The sequence below is a fragment of the Astatotilapia calliptera genome, chromosome 18, assembly GCF_900246225.1.
Source record: "Astatotilapia calliptera chromosome 18, fAstCal1.2, whole genome shotgun sequence".
NCBI classification, from domain to species: Eukaryota; Metazoa; Chordata; class Actinopteri; order Cichliformes; family Cichlidae; genus Astatotilapia; species Astatotilapia calliptera.
This window is the reverse complement of record NC_039319.1, coordinates 34311167-34331031: the sequence shown is the minus strand read 5'-3', so window position 1 is coordinate 34331031 and position 19865 is coordinate 34311167. Positions and strand designations below refer to the sequence as shown.

The window sequence follows — 19865 nt, the reverse complement described above, 5'->3', positions numbered from 1 at the left end:
TTAACACACAGCTTATGTGGTCATTTTTGGAATTGTCAAGTGATTCTTTATATTTTTATTTGGGTTCTTGCTGTTTTTTTTTTTTTACCATTAAGCAGAAAAAAAGGTTGTAATTTTTATTTACATGGTTAGGCTGAACTCGATGCAGCAGTAGTCTTTTAGGTTCTGCATCAAAAAGTTAGTGAATGTTAAAAGTATAAAGGCACAAAAAGTTAAAAAGAACTGCAGAAGTGAGGGCTGTGTTGGTTTATTAAAATCTGAATAGAAAACTAAAGATTAAATAGAGACATCGAGGATATAATGGTTATCCCAGTGACTTATTACTGCACAACTTTAAAGTTGAGGAACTTAAAGGAAACACGAAACAGAGGAGAATGCCCCAAACTGAAAATGCAGTGTCTAAAGACTTTCAGTGGACGATTGAAACTTCAGACCCTGAACTTTTAAACGACTCCCATTAAACCCTGCATGTCTTATTAATGCTGAGTTGTCAAACTTGTTCCCAAGTTTGAAGTCTCAAAGGCAAATTGCATTAACCTTCGTATCATCATCATCATCAGGGCATTTCTCACAAACCTTGGAAATCCACCAGTCAGTGTTTCTGACTAATGGCATCGTGTTTGTTACAGGTTATTTATTTTACCTTTCAGCTAAGTTATCCTTTTTGCATAACTCTGACTTGAGCAGAAGGGCACCGAGTTAATGGACAGACTGCATAGCAAATGAGGCACCCGGGCAAAAAAGGGCCCATAAGAGTTTCCCCCAAGACAAAACAGGGCCATAAATCTGTAAACAACAGATGGTTGGAACAAGGGCTTTAAAACAATTCTTTATTTGTGAGTCAATGGACATCATCAGTCTTTAAACACTCTGCAGATGAAATGTAATGCTTCAAGTTTTAGTTAAACAGCGCATGCTGATTAACATCAAATGCATTATTAGTGCTGATGAATAATTCATGGATACTTGTAATACAAAAAGGGGGGACTTGTTGATTAAATAGTTAACAGGAATTTTTCTGCAGACTAAACATATTTCCTCATTTACAATTGTTCAATTTGCATTTAATAAAATGCTAACGTAGCATAAGGAAAGGGCAGTGAATTGTGGGTGCTGCATGCATTACCAGTCGCTTTTAGAAGGATTAAATCACTATAGAAATGGAACACTTCATTATATCCACCCAATTACTCCCTTTGTTCCAAAGTTTAAAAGATTCGAGTGGATCAAAGTGTTGTTGCCTGTTTACTGCAAAACACTTGGCTGTAGCAAGTTAGTATAACATGGAAGTCCATTAAAATAGTAATATTTCCATATTGCTTCAAGACACTGTTGCGCTGTTGCTACCTCACATTTCTCCTGCGGGACTGTGTATAGCAGGAGTGCTGAAATTCCCTGTGATGCGGTATGACGTATATGGGTGACCGCAGGACAAATTAGCAGCCACTTAATGAGCGCAGCTTCATAATGGACAACTGGGGACTTGTGTGCTACTGTACGACTTATTTGGTCCAACCTAAGAGAAAGTGGTGGTGGAAAACACTAAGAGGCCCCGAGAGGAAACGGTTGTTGAGTGGAAAACATGTTTGCAGTCCGCAGAGGAACTCCCTGCGGTTAATACTGTGCAAATAGGAAACACTGTTTGCGAATGCTGACTCTCACCATTTAGCTCCTCCAACACGCAAGAATTTTGTTTGTGTTGTTGGGTTTCCTTTGCTTTACTCTCTATAGCGCTTCAATTTCACTCAGCTAATTAGCTTTTGTGTTGAACAGTAATATCTGTTCAAAGAAACAAGAGGACGGCTTCGCAGGTCAGCGAGTGCTTGCTCAAAATTCAAGGTCTCTTCTAATGTGTGGAGCAAACAGGGACGTTTGAGGAAGTTTAAAGCTAAAAATGTTTAAATTAGGATGGATGGCTGTGTTGAAGGCGCCAGAGGACAACGAGATTTTAAACTATTGTTGTAATAAAGGTGGGGAGCCTGCTGCAGAAAGCATGCTGGCAGGCAAGGAAATGCATCAAAGCATCTCCGGGAGATATTACTGTGATTCCAGCTTCGAATGTGTGTCCCAGCATAGGGACAATGCTAACAATGATAAGAACGGTTCACGTCAACTGTGCAGTCACACAAACTTGTTGTTGCTGCTGTGCTGTCATGAAAGGAGTCAGAAACTTGTAATGAAGGCAGTGGCACATTCCTTCTTAGATCTGCTCTTTCTCAAGTCGGAGAACTTGGCAAGAAAAGCAGTTGAGAATATTGTTAGATACCTCGGTCTCAGACAAGTGGCCCGATACCCTGATGTGTTGTTGTGAATGTTGATGATTTTCTCTCAGCTATATGTTCTCTTCAAGGCAAAAGCCTAAAGCAACGATCTCTGTCATAAGACACAAGGGAAAAGATTAAATATATATTGTAACGCTGTGTTTGTAACATTCATCTGTTCTTAAAAGCATAATAATTTATAACAGCAGCTGTAAATTAGCTACCTTTATCTGACAAAAGGCCAGCATTCACTTGCTTTTCAGGGCTCATTCAATCTGAACCGACATCTGTGAACTATATCTGATTCTTTAGTAACTTGGAAATATGTTTGGTGCTTAGCAAGTCATTTGTCTTAGCAGTTTGTGCTGTCATATATGCTAAATAAAAGGTGAATATCCTGCATGCTCGAATTTGTCTTTCAGGTCTTTTGTGTTGTTTTTAGACTCTTTATTGCTCTTTGTTGCTCATCAGTGCAGAATTGCTGAAGAAATAGCAAGGTATTTACAAAAGTCCCATAAGTATTTGGAAAATAACAATATTTGTCATTTAGCACCACAGCAGATTGTTTGTTTTTGATTAAAACATGCTAGCTACCGCTCACCGCTTGTCTGCAGGCTTTATTAAATGGAAAACTTCCACAACAGTGTCCACGCCATAACACTGCAACAGACAATGTTTCTCTAGGATTTTCAGCCCAAATGTCACCTGGCCTTCCTGTTCTTGAGTATAATAGCGAGAGTTGCAGTGAAAAGCTACCACATGCCACGAGTTCAACACGATGGGATCAAATCAACATGGCTGCAAAACCGCTTTACAGTCAACTGTCTAATTACACTTGTGTCATGGTTCGTATTTTGAGTTTATTATGTTTTGGTGTAATTTTGCATCATGGATTGTTTTCTTGTTCTCTTGTTGTGGTTGTGATGATTATTATTTGAGTTTCATGTATCTGTTATCCATGTTTTAGGAATTGTGGTTTCATGTATAGTTCAGTTCCATGTGTCATTTTCTGTCTCTGTGTTGAGTCCGTGTCTCTGAGTTGTGATTCATGTTTCCTGTTTTATTGTGAAAGTCTTTGTCTTATGTTAGTGTGTGCAGCTTTGTTTCCCCCGTCTCGTTAGCCCTGATCTCCCCCAGCTGTGTCTCCCTTCTGTGGCCCATTCCCTCATTACTACCCTGTGTATTTAAGCCCTGTGTTTTCCCATGCTCGGTGTCGCGTCGTACCCTCAGACCCTGCCTGTGTGTGCCTGCTTGGTTTCATGTTTGGTTTGGGTTTTTGTTTCATGCCAGCAATAAAAGCTGTGGTTTTAGTTACATTTTGTCTCGGAGTCCTGCATTTGGATCCACATTTCTACCTGCCCGCACACAGAGCCCTGACAACTTGAGCCTGTATGAATGGAGACAATTTATAAAATAAAAATCTTTAACAGTTGATGCAATAATTTTGTTAAACTAAAGCTCAAAGTCTGCACTTCAATCACATCTTCTTGGTTTGATTTAAGATCCACTCTGTAATGGTGGCGTAAAATTACAAAAAAACCCAAAACACTATGAACTTATGGACCTGAGAAGCAATATGGAGTCAGCATGGACAGAAACTGTTCTGTCACACACTTGACTTGTTCAGTGTTTTCAATTTCAATTCAAATGAAACATCAGCCATTGTTCCGTTGTAACCTTTTTAAAGTGATTTTTTAGCAGCAGGGTAAATATGCATCAAGCATTAATTCAGACCTTGTCTGAAGTGGTCAACTAAATTAACTTTTCCAATCAATTTCATGAATGTGTAGCATTCAGATTGTTTTAAAAATCAATTCTCAACAGCAGAGCAAACAGCTTATGTGATGTTTCTCCCATCTGAAAATCAAACCTCTTGCTCCCTTTCATAGTGCATTTAAAACCGACAGAGTTAGAAGGTATTCTGCAGCCGGAGCTCAAAATCCTCCCCTAATCATAAGGGAGAGACACAATCAAAGCTATTGTACCTGAATTCTAACAAGTTATTTGACTGCAGCACCACAGAAAATGCAGTCAGATAAAACAAAGTTTTGTGAAGTTCTCCTTACCTGAAAATGCGATCAGAGGGTTGTTCTCCCATCACAAGATCAAAACCGCGCTGGAAGATGGTGTAAGGCCAGGGACTGGCATGAAAAAGAGGAAAGAAAAAAGAATAGATCAGAGGAACAGAAAAAAGGTGAGAGAGAATAAAACTGTGTGTTAAAATCAAAGCCTGCGAAGTGTTAAATTTTTCATTGTACCATCCTCCTAATCTAAACCCCCTAGCCATGTTTCCGTGTGTGACTTTGAGTTTTTCCCGCCTCGCAGAGCCCAACAAATCACAACCAGCATTGCAGTGTGCACTACGTGTAAACATAATGATTGAAAAATGTGTTTCTCCAGCAGCTGACATGCAATGTGACTTTGACTCATATCTATTTACCAGGGGAGGGGATAAGAGAGGATGACTGGGCGAGACAGAATGGGAGAAAGGGTCAAAGTGAAAGGAGAGAGAGACGGAAGGTGATGGAGAGGGCGCACAAAGGAGCCAGTGAGAGTGGGGGCATCAAAGGGAGGAGACAGATGCCAAGAGGCAGAAGCGAGAGAGGGGCAATGATGGAGATTAATGGGGAGTGGCAGCTCCGGGACTAAACAGTCTGCAAAGTGAGAGCGTAAGGGGGAGAAGTGACAGGGGACCGATGTCATTCTGAGCAAACTCCACCACTACTGTAAGCAAAAAGAACATTGAGGAAGAGCTGCATCCACACCATAGGCCATGGTCATTAAACATTTAAGTCACCCCAGGGTGCTCACTCAGTTACACAGGTGTGACAGGGACTCAGGGAGAGCGCCAGGGAAATGAGATAAAGAGGTGCAGAGTTACGTAGATGGGCAAAGGGGGCAAATTTCTGACGTTTCATAAAATGCAGACAAAGATGAAAACATTTCCGACTTGCACTGAGGCTGGCGTGTGATACAGAGAATACATGCCTGCCGGCGACGTGATCGATTAGGGATGTATGATTTGACTTGTTCAGGCCATCATCACATTCACTCTTCACACTGATTGGTAGAACGATTTCATGGTGCAGCAGAATCTAGTACCAGTCCACAAGAACTAAAGAAGTCACAGTGGGGTACCTCTTCATTGTTACCATTTGTTAACAAGTTGTTGCCCAGACATATCGCTCTGGAGCTAAACTTTAGTGGGTCCCCTCGTTCTCACAATATATCTCCCTGTGGTCAGTGCATGTCTTTCTTTTTTCTAAGAAAAGAAATGTCATGAGCACTCTAGTCAATATGTTTTGGTATAAAAACACACACAGAACAAACCAAGAAAACTCCACGAGACAGTTTAAACCAGTAACACCTCACACGCACACTTACACACACAGCGGTCACCGAGTGGCCAGCACTGTGGCACCAGTGTTCGCCAAAGGTCAAGGACTTTTTAAAGAAGCAGATGTGAACTCAATTAAGTGTTAATATAACTTCCTGGAGAAGAGCCTGAAACAGCATTTTTAAGGCCAAAAAATATCGAGTCATCACTTGGAATCATTACAGAACTGGTGACTTTGAGGTCAAAAGACGCAGAGATCATAAACCACATTAAAGCCACTGAAAATTAACAAATCTACCTATGGCCGAAAATGATTTAAAGATAGTACTAAAAGTCACGCAGCTGTCATTGCAGCCACATTACTGGATATATTATGGGTTCGGAGGTACATACCAACTTAATACTAACAGTTAAAATACTCGTCACAGCAGGTACTTCACCGCCTGTGGCTGCATTGAGTCTGCAAGAAATTACACCTAAAAACTAAACTGAACACAGAACAGACATGAATTTGCTTGGCTTTAGAAAACCATGTTGTACTTCAGTACAATTTATTACTGCAGTTGTGATTTTTGGTTGAGGTGCTAAAATCGTGCTGTTCACTTCCACAGGTGGAAGCTGCTGGAGAGACCCTCGATTGATGTATCCCCAAGCCTGTAAGTGACCACTGAGAGCAGCCGACAGCAGGCAGTAAGTCCTATGGTATCTGTGTTCGCTGGGGGGTAATTGTTGGCTCTCTGTCTGCAATATTGTAAGATTTTGACCCTGCTAGGGAAAGTGCCTATGAACAGCAGACTTTAGGATTTGTTGATACATAAAGTCAGAGAATAGAGCTGTAGAAATGTAAATCTGAACATTCTGCATAATAACACATCTAATCTGTTTTATGCAGTGACATGACCTCGGGACAAGCGGAGGACTGTAAAACTAGGAATTGTATCAGGCAGACGATGACATCGATTATAAACAAATACCCGAGCAACAAAGAAAAATGATCTCTTTACAGTACATGCCGATGTGCACAGCTAATTACCTGCATTAGAAATTTTTATGTGTTCAAAAATATCAGCTGTACTTGTCAACATTACTGTTCCTTTTGATTCTTGCAGGCAAATTAATACCACTTGGTTTGATGCGTAGGGTGATTCCTTTGTTGTTGACTTTGGGATGGTAATGAGCAATCACAAACCATTATGAGGTGATTATCATAACTTACCCCTGATTGGGCCCCCACTCACTGCGGATGCAGAGGTGCTTGTGGACCGGGTCCTTCATGTAGCCGTCTAAGCAAAGGCACTCTCCTGCAAGCAGAAAGCCAGTGATTCAATCATGTCTTCATTATAGTCAAGCCTTGTTTAATTCATTAGAAATTTCCCTCTGCCCCTCTCCTTCCATTTCACTGCAGGAGAGCTATTCTAAAGATGAATCCTCTGCAGAGAAGCACTCTTAATCATCTCTTATTTTTAATGATGTATTCATAGGTGGTCTTTTTTTTGGTTGCTATTTTTGTTTAAATCTCACAAAGAACAGAAAAATAAATTCCTCAGAGCGTTGCAGCAGCAGAATATTTAATCAGTTGTTTCAGTACAGTGCAGCCAGTCTCCAAATGGCTACTAAAAAAAGCGATGGCGCTCACTGCTGTGCGTCATGTCAGTGGATGTGTTTCTGACACACTGATAAGGACGCAGCGTGTAAAACACCGGCTCGCTCCGACACCGTCAGCTCATTAAAACCTTGCGGCATGACTCATTTCGGATTGATTTTTGACTCCTTCTTGATGTGCATGATGCTTCCTGACCCTAAAGTTCTTTTCAAAACCAAGTTTTAAAAATGTCGTTTTTCTTTGTTTTTCTTCTGGAAATTCTTATTTTGCAACAAGACAAACTGAAGAGGCCAACCAGTAACCTAAAGCTACTACTTTTAGACATAAGCCGAGGAGATGGCAAATTATTTCATCAAAAACATGAAGGATATAGTATTTGTTTGTTTGTATTAGTTTGATTTCTAATAAATGGTTACCATACTTAAAATTCAATCAGAACTTAATTGTTAGGTTTCAGTCAAATACATTTCTAAATGGATCAGCCAGACTGTGACAGAATACTTTTTAAATCAAGAACTTACTTTTATTTGTCAGTTTGCAAGACTGACACTTAGCTAACACTTGCCTTGGAAGAAATACACTAAGACTATTTTACTGGTAAGACAATTAGCATATATGTAATTTTCCAGCTGCCAACAAAATGAAAGCAACCTGTGATGAACACTGGGGTTCAGTTCCATTTTAGTCTCAGATGTCATCAAATTCCAAGGAAAGAAATATGATGCCGTGAATGCAACCATAAGTGTTGAAGCTCTCAATAAGCAATTGCTCCCTTATCATGTTTCCAATTTCTGCTCATGTTTTATGAGTAAATAAGAGAAACAGACGGCACAGTTACCCAGCGACTTCTGACTGGACATCGAAGCTTCAACCCACAGAGACTGCTAACAACATCGTATTGCCAGATAGCACAAAAGTACCGTGTCCATACCCAGACAGGTTTGAGTTGTTTTGAGGACCAAAGAATATTAGTCTGTTTCTTTTATTCTCGTGGCTTATCAGTGTGGTTACACAGTGGAAAAGGACACCCTAGAAGTAAATACTGAAGTTAACTTTGAGTCATTACTCCAGATGTCTAGACTTAATAGACTCTGTTTATATTAGTGTTTTTCACACTTATCAGACTGGTCCCAATGACTGAATAACATCCCCTACCCAAATGAGAAGTGATTAGATCAGTGATTAGTCTAATGAATTGTCACTTGGCACTGCCATTATTTACTAAAGCACAGAGTGTCTTGGGTTGTAATTTGCCCAAATCCACTTAGTCCTCAGGCCTAAGGCAACAATTTGGGGCAACTTCTAATAGCATGAAATGCAGCATTGCCCATCTGTGCTGTTTAAAAGTTGAATGTCCAAAGCCATCTGAAACAGTTTCTATAGCATCAGACTAAGTCACTAGGCAATATTTTAGAGGGTGCAAAACCGACTACTCGATACAAAAAATACCAGTGTCTTACATGAATATGAAGGTCCAATACCTCAGCAGTGGGACTCGTACAATGCTCATGCTCTGTGTTGCCATTGTCCTGATAAGTGAGGCCTGTGTGCTTTTTGTGCTGCTATCAGTTCCTGGGAGAAATGTCGGCCTCGACTTTATCCAGTATGATTGATGGGGCCTCACCTTTGATTTAGATGGTTACTCAGGGGTAACATGTACAACATGCTCTCCTCATGCTCAATAGGAGGCAAGTGAAGAGCACAGGCCCTGGGCGTATACACCACTGTTAATGGAAAAGGTCAACTGTCAATACCTGCCAGGCTAAAGGAAATCGTTTACTGACTTTTCATGCTAGCTGAATAAAAAAAGAAATGAGTCAGGCGTCTTCATGATTTCAAGTCTGTTTATATTTTATAACATATAGATGGGGGTTATTTTCTAACACTGACTCTGTACTCAAGAGAGCCTCTGTGTGCTCTAGAGTTAAAAACAACTCTTAGACCGGGTTCAGTAACGCCCGTGATCCCAGAAAAGAACACAAAAACAAGGAGAAGAAAGAGATATACTCTGTGCCCTTTTCAAATAATAATCCTGCTCAAAGGCTGCACGCTACATCCTCTCACAGAGTTCCTAAATATTGAACTCCCAACTTGTTATTGGCCCGTTAAGTGCTGCACATGGGGCTGCAATTTAAACTTTACATTACATGATTAAAACACTGACACTGGTCATGATTAATCTGCTGTGTTCATCGAATTTCACTCAAGGAAACGTACATTTAAAATGACTGCTTTATCACAGCAGTAGAATACCATTAGAGTTTGGTGTATTTGAGCTCATTACCCCCCATTAACTTATTACTTGTGCAATTGGAGTGTAATAAAATAACAGTTGTGTGGAGGGGTTCGAAAGAGCAGTGCAAGATATCAGCATGTTAGGATAAAAGATGTGAAGATAGACCAGAAAGACCTCATCATCTTCTAGTCGCTTAGCTACATTACGGAAGTTCATGCTCTCCTCCTCAAGCTTTGAGTAATTACTCTTTTAAGAAGAATCACCTGGATGTGCTCTTCACTAACATCAGCTTTTCCAAGACTTTCCTCGTCGGCACTCTTAACATGTACATCCTGTAGCTCTGAATATAATTGCTTCTTTGCTGCTCTGTTAAATGTGCAATGAAAGAATTGAAATGTTTGACACTGGAAAGCCAGTTTTACATGTTCACTGATAATCTAAACTGCATCCAAAAAATAATGACAATAATGCTGGAGCGGCAATGAGCTTTGTTGCACAGCTCCTGAACATTGCTAAATGGCTCATCTTACTTTAATTGCCATTTCATTGCACTCTCAGGTCACGGCACTGTGCTCAAACTTGTTTTACACTTGCAAGGTGTTACTTTCCATAATTGCTCAACATACAGCCAGAGCCACAATCTAGGCTTCACGCTTTATTTTCACTGAATTTCACTCTGCGATTTGTCACCTTTAAAAACACATACTGAACCTATACAGTACAAATCACCCTCAAATAGCCTGGAACTTGATCTGTCCTGTGGATAGCAAAGACTGCACTGGAGTAGACATGTATTCACTTATGTTCTACAGTGTCTTTTAACTTGACAAGACCAAACCCTATTACCTTCTTGTTCGTGATCACGATTGATTAAAACGGTCAGTTTCTTTTTGCCAACATAAAAAGTATTTGACTGACAGAAGACAGAAAAATGAAAAAATCCACAGAACTCTGTGAAAATCTAAAAAAGAAAACTATATAAGTTTGAACGGTCTGTTGGAGCCATTTCTAAACAACTGCACATTCCAGGATCATCAGTTCAAGTTATTTGGGTGTGTCACATCTTTGCCAAGGTCTGGAGTAGGGCTGGGCGATACGGCCTAAAATTCATATCGCGATATAATTTGAAGCACGTGCGGTAACGATATGTATCACGATATATTCTTTTCTTCTGTATAACGTATTTTCCACTATAAGGCACACTTAAAATCCTTTAATTTTCTCAAAAATCGAGAGTGTGCCTTATGTATGAATTGTGCTTACTGACCTCGAACCGATTTTGGCTGCAGAAATCTGTTAAAAATGTTTTAGTACAACTTTGGTAAGTCGCACTGCTTGATGGATTGTCAGAGCATTACGGCTGCCGTAGTAAGGAGCTTCGCGGAGTAATCTGGGTCCAAAACTCCGTCCGTTTCAGGTCCCAAAGTCAAACGAACACTGAGAGTTAAAAACGGTCTTTCATCTTTAATTACATCATCAGCGTTGCTGCTTTATCGGGTGTAACAATTAAGTTTTAGAAGTTAACAGGAAGTTAGCTTGCTAGTTTCCACCTAAACATTTCATACCATGTTCTGACTGAGAGATTTTTGAAACTAATTCAAACGTACAGCTCTGCTACCACTTCCAACATAAATGAAGACAGAAAACTAAACAGCAGTGGCGTTTGCAGGGTTACTGAAGTTGGATTACCTGGTATATAATGTTGTGCTACGTGATTGCTAGTGACACAGCTATGTTAGCATAACATTAGCACAGTGAAGCGGAGGATGAACACCAACTTTTTTTCCACTCGATAAAAGTTAACGTGAGGGATTCTGGTGGTCAGGGACAAATGCAATCGCATAGCAGGATGCTGTACACGGGCCAAACTTCAGTCAGGAGAACTGAGTTTATTTATCCACAATACGAGGTTAGTTATTAATGTACTGCAACAACATGGGAATAGAGCAGCTGCGAGAGAATTCAACATTAATGAATCAATGTTACGGAAGTGGAGGAAGCGCAGTTTTTGGCTTTCCCCATATTTCAAAAGTGCTTCATCTCTTTGCTGTGACTGTCGCCTGGCATAATTTGCAGATGATAATGGTTGTAGCCGCTGCGATGCTTTCGACCAAAACAGGTGCAGCTTGATGACATCATCAACATGCGCTATCACAATAGAGCAATATAGTCAAAATCTCTATCGTTGGCCAAATTGATATAGTTTCTATCGTATATCGTTTATATCGCCCACCCCTAGTCTGGAGATAGACAAAAATTGTCATACCCAGATGAGAGGAAATTGGTTAGGATGTTCAGGAATTACCCCGGAACCCACAAGGCTGAAGTCTGCCATCAACTGGAAACTGCTGGAACACAGCATAGAGAGGGTGCCAACCAAGAAAAGAAGACCTTCGAGCTTGACTGAAATTAGCAAAGACAAACCAAATTCCTCCTGGATAAAAGTTTTATGGTCAGATGAGACAAAGTTGTCGAGCATGGTGGTAGTAGCATCATGCTCTGGGGTTGTTTTGCTGCTACTGGTACTTAAACATTGCACAGAGTGCAGTACTGGAGAAGGAGGACTACCTCCAGACTCTTCAACTTCATCGCAAATCAACAGCTAGACAGCTGGAACTTGGACACATTTGGGTATTGCAACAAACATAAATCATTAGAATGGATGAAGCAAGCTACCATTATGGAACGGCTTCACAAAGCCCCAACCTTTCCACACTGGGATAAGAACATTTTAAAACATGCCTAAACTACAATGGCATTCATGCCTATGACTACAGCTCTAATAAATTTGACTGTGTCAATGGTTAAATGATAAATAAGTGAATTTTAAGTGGTTTAACAAACAAAACATTCCTGTGAAAATGGTCGGGTACAAAGAATTGCCTGAAAATGAGTGAAAAATCAGTACTATTATATGTGGTGAAAACACCACTTTTAAAGCATCCCCACCTCTTTTAATGTCTCACAGGAGCAGCACAGAAATTGTCACAGCCCATCTCAGTTTTCATCACTATATTCTCTCAGCAGAAAAGAGGATTGGATTTAAGCTATCTATAGCACCTTTGCAATCTCCTGGCAGCCTATACACACTTTCACTCATTGTCATGTGTGCTATCCCACTGATAAGCCTGTATCTAACCTTACATATACACAATGGCTCCTTTACAAATTAATCACATAAAAAATATAATAAAATTGTTGAAGCCTGCGGCTGGTCCATATATCATTTTAAGAGTGGGGAGAGTGGAGGTTTGGGTGTGTGGGTGAACCTCAGAAATTATTCCAAGAAGAGCAGGCATGAGACACACTGGCCCAGCTTTTTGATTCATTTAAAGGTCTCAGAACTTACTCTGTATTGCCCAGGGGAGAGTTAGGCTGCTGAATAATGGATGCAAAACAAGGAAGACACTTTAAATGTGAGACTTCTTGTACTAATAATCAGAGTGATGCAGTGGCAGAGACTGTCTAAGAAAGCAAAAATTACACTGTTCAGTCTGCATTCTCCCTCGAGCCATTACAGATATAAGCATGTTTGAAAAAACATTTCTACATATGACAGGATGCATTTAATTTGTGTGAATGTGTGTGTGAATGGGTGAATGACTGAATGTAGTGTAAAGCGCTTTGGGGTCCTATGGACTAGAAAAGCGCTATACAAATGCAGGCCATTTACCATTTACCAATTGATTGTTGTATATCTGAAAGCTGACACGGTTTTCATAAAGAAATTTAGTTGTTTCTTGGAAGCTTATGCATTGTAAAACTTTATCTTGAAACTTTTTCCCTGGGCTATTTCTGTATGTGGGAAATTGCCCAGGGAAAAAGTTTACTGTCAACACCTCCATTGGAACAGGGACCACTTTATATTTAGCACTTTGATTTTAAAATACTCCCTGACAAAAAGGTTAGAACAGAAATTGAAGAAGTCATTTATAATAGGCAATGATTAAAATGATCTGATCTGAGAGAAATTAAAAACACCATCGTGTCTCCTATTAATAACATATGCTTGCAAGTACTGAGCAAATTTGAGGAATGAGATATAACTACATACATCAAATGCTTCTAATTTATTAATTTATCAGAATGTACTGCATAAATCTGTTTAACACACTACATTTAGTCCCATATTGTAAGATCAAAATATATACATATATACACATATACACATATATACATGTATATATGTGTATATATATATACAGTGTATATATATATACAGGCAGTGAGAACTGATAAAGATCTCGCTAAACAGCAAAATGTTTTGCTGTTATTTTTTATCAGCAAAATATTCTCATTTGAATTTATAGGCAGAGCTTTCGGCTATCAGGCTCCACTCCTGTGTAGCCAGCTCTCACTTTGAGTTCATGAAACAGACACCATCTCTCCTTTTAAGATCAGGTTTAAAAGTTTCCTTTCAGCTTAAGATTGTAGTGAGGGCTCCTTCAGGTGACCCTGAACCAAGCCTTAGTTATGCTGCTACAACCTCAGGCTGTTGGGGAAGCATCTATACGCCACTGTTCCATCACATTAACTTGTGTCCACTTTCTCCTGTAGCTGTTTGTTATATCTCTATGCTCTTATTCCCATTAAGCCCAAAACCATGAGATGACTGCTGTTGTGAACTGGGACTAAGTCATTTGTATGGAGGGAGGAAATGTTTGAAATCAGTCAGCTTAGTATGAATTAACCAGGATGTTTATTTTTAGGTTTCTAATAAGATCATAATTGTATTCATATTTCAATTCAATTCAATATTATTTACACAGCGCCAAATCACAACAACAGTCACCTCAAGGCGCTTTATATTGTACGACAGACCGTACAACAATACACACAGAGAAAAACCCAACAATCACATGACCCCCTATGAGCAGCACTTTGGCGACAGTGGGAAGGAAAAACTCCTTTTTAACAGGAAGAAACCTCCAGCAGAACCAGGCTCAGGGAGGGGCGGGGCCATCTGCCACAATCCGTTGGGGTGAGAAACATATCTCAGAAACACGTTTAAGATTTCACAGTGAGCTCACTTATTTAACCAAAAGTTTAAAAAAACAGTCCACTATTGTGTTTGCATTGTTTACTTTTTGAGTTTTGTGTGTTTTATTTATACACGTTCCCGTCAATCAGAACTTATTATCATGTTGCTTTTGCACTTATGATGTTGTTTCAAGAAAACAATCAGGTTCACTTTTATCACACTGCACTGTGCATTGCACTGTTCGGGGCGGCACCGCCAGCTCAGCAACTTGTGTAGACACAAGCAAGCAGGCAAAACAGGAGGATATAAAGATCTTCACCAATTTTCTAAAATAAGTAGAATAAAAAAAAACCCCAAAACAAAACACTGCGGATGAAGAATAATAATAAAAAAACCAAAAACAAATCAGACTACATCAGAAGTATTTCCAGGGGGCACTATGGCGGACGAGGACGGAGCACGCTGGTTTAGAATTGTGACTCATGATGTTGCTAAAGTTGGCTATTTATTAGTAGTTTTTTCTTTGTTTACAACAACTTTATGAGTCATAAACTGGTAATAAGAAGAATGTCCTCACAATGTCCATTACATCGTTTTTGTGTCATCAGGATGTTTTTCTTTTTTTTAATACTGTTTATGTGTTCTCAAAATAGTGAAGCTGTTTCATATAATAAGGTTAGTGTTAAACAAGGTTGTTATTATTAGTATTTTTTAAAATGAGCTTTAGTTTATCTAACTTGTTACACAGTGTACACAGAGGATTTATTAGCCTTCCCCTCAGCAATAATCATTAGCACTTTGTGCAAGAAGAGAAATTTAAGAAATACATTAGATGTGGGCTGTTTATCTATTTTAGATTGAATAAGTAAATAAGATTATTATTATATGAGACTTAAGTTAAAATGAACAATAACGGGCGACTAATGAACAAGGTCTGCATATAAATGTGATTTTAGAGGGTAACCATCTAAAACCTTTCTCTGCTGAAGGCAGCTATGGTGAGGTGGGCATTAGCTAAGACTGAGAGTGAAAGTTACAGATGCAACTTTTGCCTTTCTCTGTTTCTGGAGGCTCTTTTTGCTTTTAGTTGTGAAATAAAACAAATTGATGGCCGGTTACAAATTTCACTCTGTTCAGAGGGAACACCAAATATACCAGACGATTAAGGCTGCGTCCACACTAGCCTGGATAGATTTACGTCTGAAAACGCTCCGCGTCCACACTACTCGTTTTCACAGAGTTGTGCGTCCACATTGAAACGGCTGAAAACGCTTACGTTCCAGTACTGCGCATGTGTGAAGCACAAGAAGATTCGGCTTGCTCATTTATGTCTGCCGCTTACTTACTTTCCGGCAAAATGTTGAGGAAAAGCCCCGAGTTTTTTAAATGGACTAACAATGAGGTGGAGTTGATGCTGCGAGTAACACAAAAGTACAAAGTCGCAAAAGCCAGTGAGAATAAAAGAATTTGAAGAAAAGCCATCTGGAGCATCTACAGACTGATATTAATCTTTAATAGGACTGCCCTCCACTATCTTGGTTTAACTGGTCACATGACTGCATCATATGACTAAAATGTGTCATAATTTTGAAAAGGTCTGTTTTCACTGTCGGTGCTTCCGCGTCTTTAAATGTATTCATTTTCGACAGCGTTGTGCAAACGCTGCGTTTTCCTTGAGTGTGGACGGGAGGCCACAACGGAGAGAAACCAAGTGTACAAAGCCTAATGGATACAGCTACGACAAGCAGCTTCACATTGTGGCAAATTACTCCGTAACTAAACTAAATCAGACTTCAAAAGCCTCCAGTAAAGCCGTGCGTTTCAAATACAGTTTTTTTCTTACAAAAAGCCTAAATTTACTGTAAGTCAAAGAAAAAAAAACAAAAAGAAGACTAGACTTAAACAAAATGTTGCTGTAGGCATATTCTGAAAGATGATAACTAATGTAAAAATAACAATAAACTATATTTTGTTGTTTTTTAGAATGTAATTGTAAAATACAATGATTTTCATATCATTTCAACCTTCTAATTAATCTGAAAGCTTTTATAGTAAAGCCTGACATATCTCAAGAGCAGCAGCATTTTATGTAACAGGTCATAATTATAACTGTATTAATATCAGCTCTGTTCAGGACTTCCCGTCCAATGGAAGTCATGAAGAGAGCTGATCAATAAGTTCACTGCTAGTTAATATTTCCACTCAAAGCTGTGAGAAGAGCTGGCAGTTCGGCCTCGGCTCACCTGTCTCAGGGTCACACTGATGCTCGCAGGGATCCAGGAGGCGTCGTCCACACAGCTCGTTCACCCACGGCCCGCTGGCATTCTGCTGATAGTACAACAAAATCTGGGCCGGGTTGAGCCAGTCTGAAGCATCCAACTGGCTCCCCTGGAGCAAAATGAACCTTGACCCTGGGTAGGACAGAGGAAATGGAAGACACGGAAGAGAAGGGAACAGGAAAGAAATGTGAAATGGATAAGATGGTTGAAGAGGAGGACAAAGGTAATTGATGGGTAACGAAAAGATGGCAGGAATGGAGACGGGGGGAGGGCGAAAAAGCAGGGATGAATGAGAAGGAACGAAAAACAGAACAGGACACATAAAAAAGCCTGACTTTGAACAAAATCTTCAAAGCAAATTATCATATTTATCATGTTTTTTTTACCACTTATTTCTTTATATTTTCTATCATTTCTAAAACCATTTAACAACAACAGCAAAAAGACAAGGTTACAGCACATATTGGACCTTACAAGTGAAATATCTTCAGCTAAATATAATGACAGCAAGCACCACCTTTTAGTGAGGCAGTTTCTACGAGAGAAAAACAAATTAGGAAACCTTCAAATTTAATTTTTTGAAAAGAAAATGTGATTAAAAAATACCAGATTTAAAATGAAGTGGATCTGGAAAGAACATGAAAGCTTTATAAGACATTACTTGTTATTTTTAGTTTAAGAGCCATAGTGCAAACATGAAAGCTGCAAAATTAAAAAGCAAAACTTGTGAACACTCCGAAAGATTTAAACAGAGGAATATCCATAATCACACAAATAACATGTGTAAGGCATGATCAGCTGGATTTCCAAATGTACCTTGACGAGGTTGATGGTCTTGGCTGATTGAACCACATAACTATAACTGGGTGGGCAGTGAAAAACATTTGATTCTTGCTGTTTTTGTTGGTTTTTTTCTATTATTACTGTGGAGAAAATAGAAGCAGTGAGGGCAGAACTGGCATCTTGACCAAAACAACACATTCTGAAATGTTTAATTGTAAGAAAGATCTTTGCTACTTCAAATCGCATAAAGGTGACTGTTGCTGTGATTTCATGCCATAAAAAATTTATAGTTATTCATGACTCTATATTTGCTTACAAACTGTATAGAGTAAATGCTGATGCAATACAGCATTTACAGTGCATTATGTTATGTCAGTGAAAGCCAAATTGAAACAAAAAAGTCTACATTTTCTCCCAGAAAACAGTTTTTTGAACCAAGGTCTCAGGGTTTTTGTAAATCGATTGTTATAGCTGTCAAATTCATAACATTTAACATAATTCCGTGCTGTGCATCTCATCTCTTTCACTTACATTGTTCAGTGTTTGGCCCTTCTTTTATTTTAACAAAGTATGGCTGTCTGTGAAACAAATGTTCCCCGACCCTGAGAAGTCCTCCGCAGTGCTCCTCTTTCTTATTAGTGGTTGTTATGACACAAACAAAGCATCAGCTCAACGCTTTCTCTGTAATAATAAATGCATAATAATGATTATTGGCACGACTATGGGCCGACACGTAATTCTGAAAAGGTTAAAGATGAGAGAGTGCAGCTGTAAATGAGTTACAGTCGCGTTGTTTGTTTTCTATGTAAATTTCAAAGTTTGTGCATCTGATCAGTGGAAGTAAAACTGTTGAGCACTGGGCTAACATTCTGTTGCCATAATGCAGGATAATGAGGCGAGGACTGCCGTTGTTACTGCTGCTGTTTAATTTCAAACCTTTCTACTTATGCTTTAATTACCTCGTGGTTGAAAGCTGCAGCACACAACTTCCCTCTTAAAAGGTATAATCAATTAGTTCCATTGAATACACTTAAAGACTGAGGTCTCCGGGGGTTTACAGCTCAAATGCTGTAAACTAAAGGGAGCTCGTATGCAAAATGTTTTCTACTGAGTTTGTGACTGCCTGGGAAAACAAAAGCACTCTTCCATGTTCCAGGACACCTGACACAGGAGGTGTCTCTGGAACACTTGGTTCTGAGAGTTATCCGCTGTGTGATCTCCGTAAATTAGCAACAACGCTCACTGACCAAAGCACTGTCCATTTGCAAACACGGGATGCACTGGGCATTTGCTAACCCAAGCATATTTAATGACTTGTTGGCAGGCTCTGTGTGCCCTAGTTAGCGCCGTCCTCTTTGATGATTCCCTTAGAACTAGAGCACACACTGCAAATGGCTGGACTCATCCTGTTAGCTTAATTGTGGAGAGTCATAAAACTGCCTGGAAAAACTTTGAAGACACCAGCAGTGTTTCTGTTTTTATGACACTTTTTATGTTCTATTTGAGTTTTCTGGCAACTATGTATGCACTTTTGAAAGATGAAATGGATTTCTGTGTAAAACATAAATGCTTTATATATGGTCTAATATACAATGAAGAATTCATTTATCAAAATAAGAAACTGTAGCCATCTTAATTGAGACATTCATCACATCGTGATGTTTGACTCTCACAGGGAGCCACGTAGGCCTGAACGGACTCCGAGACCAGAATTATTAACGTGAGCACCAGACTTAAGAGCAGAATGAATCGCCTGTGTGCAGCTCTTTGGTCACGTTTTAAATAGAGCAGTTATGTTGCGTTACTTTGTGCAAGTACATCACAAGTACAAAGAAAGATGGTGCTGGATTGCCATCCTCCAAAACCTTGGAACTTCTATATAAAAAAAAATATTATAGAGCTCATAAATACCAGGCGCATTAGCTCTGGTGCACTATGGTAGCATGTTTAAAGGCTAGCACACTTAACATTACATGAAAATTTCACTCATTTGTGCCTATGTGCACTTTCATTGCTAGAATGGCAGTAGACTCTTGGTCTACTACTTGGTACTTTGTGCTTAACTTTTTGGATGTTTGCCTTCAAATTTCCCGAGGTTGACTCAAATGCCCAGGATCTGATGGATAAACATCTATAATGGCAGCATAATGGCAGCAGAGGCATGACCGGTAACATGAATCCCCAGCCACTACTCGGATGGGACTCTAGGCCACAGCATCGCTCCTTGAGATAGCTTCAGATGTAATTGGGAAACCTCTCACAGGAGGCACAGATGGTAAAAGTAAATCTATTTCCAGCAAATACAATCTGAGATGATAAACGTCAGCCACCTTTCTATTCCCGACTCTCCGAGTTAGTGATAGGAAGAAAAAGTTGGCCCTGTTC

The 19865-nt window shown here is 39.5% G+C and overlaps 1 protein-coding gene across 8 annotated transcripts in view; it reads right to left on the bottom strand.

The window, feature by feature from the left end:
- Nucleotides 1-19865, bottom strand: part of astn1 (astrotactin 1) — a 483242-nt gene that overhangs the window by 285600 nt on the left and 177777 nt on the right. For all 8 annotated transcript variants that reach the window (XM_026150133.1, XM_026150134.1, XM_026150137.1 and 5 more), the window contains 3 exons: nucleotides 16662-16829; nucleotides 6815-6899; nucleotides 4328-4402 (listed from right to left, as the gene is read on the bottom strand). In XM_026150133.1, the coding sequence (XP_026005918.1) occupies nucleotides 4328-4402; nucleotides 6815-6899; nucleotides 16662-16829 (328 nt within the window). The remainder of the gene's footprint in view (nucleotides 1-4327; nucleotides 4403-6814; nucleotides 6900-16661; nucleotides 16830-19865) is intronic.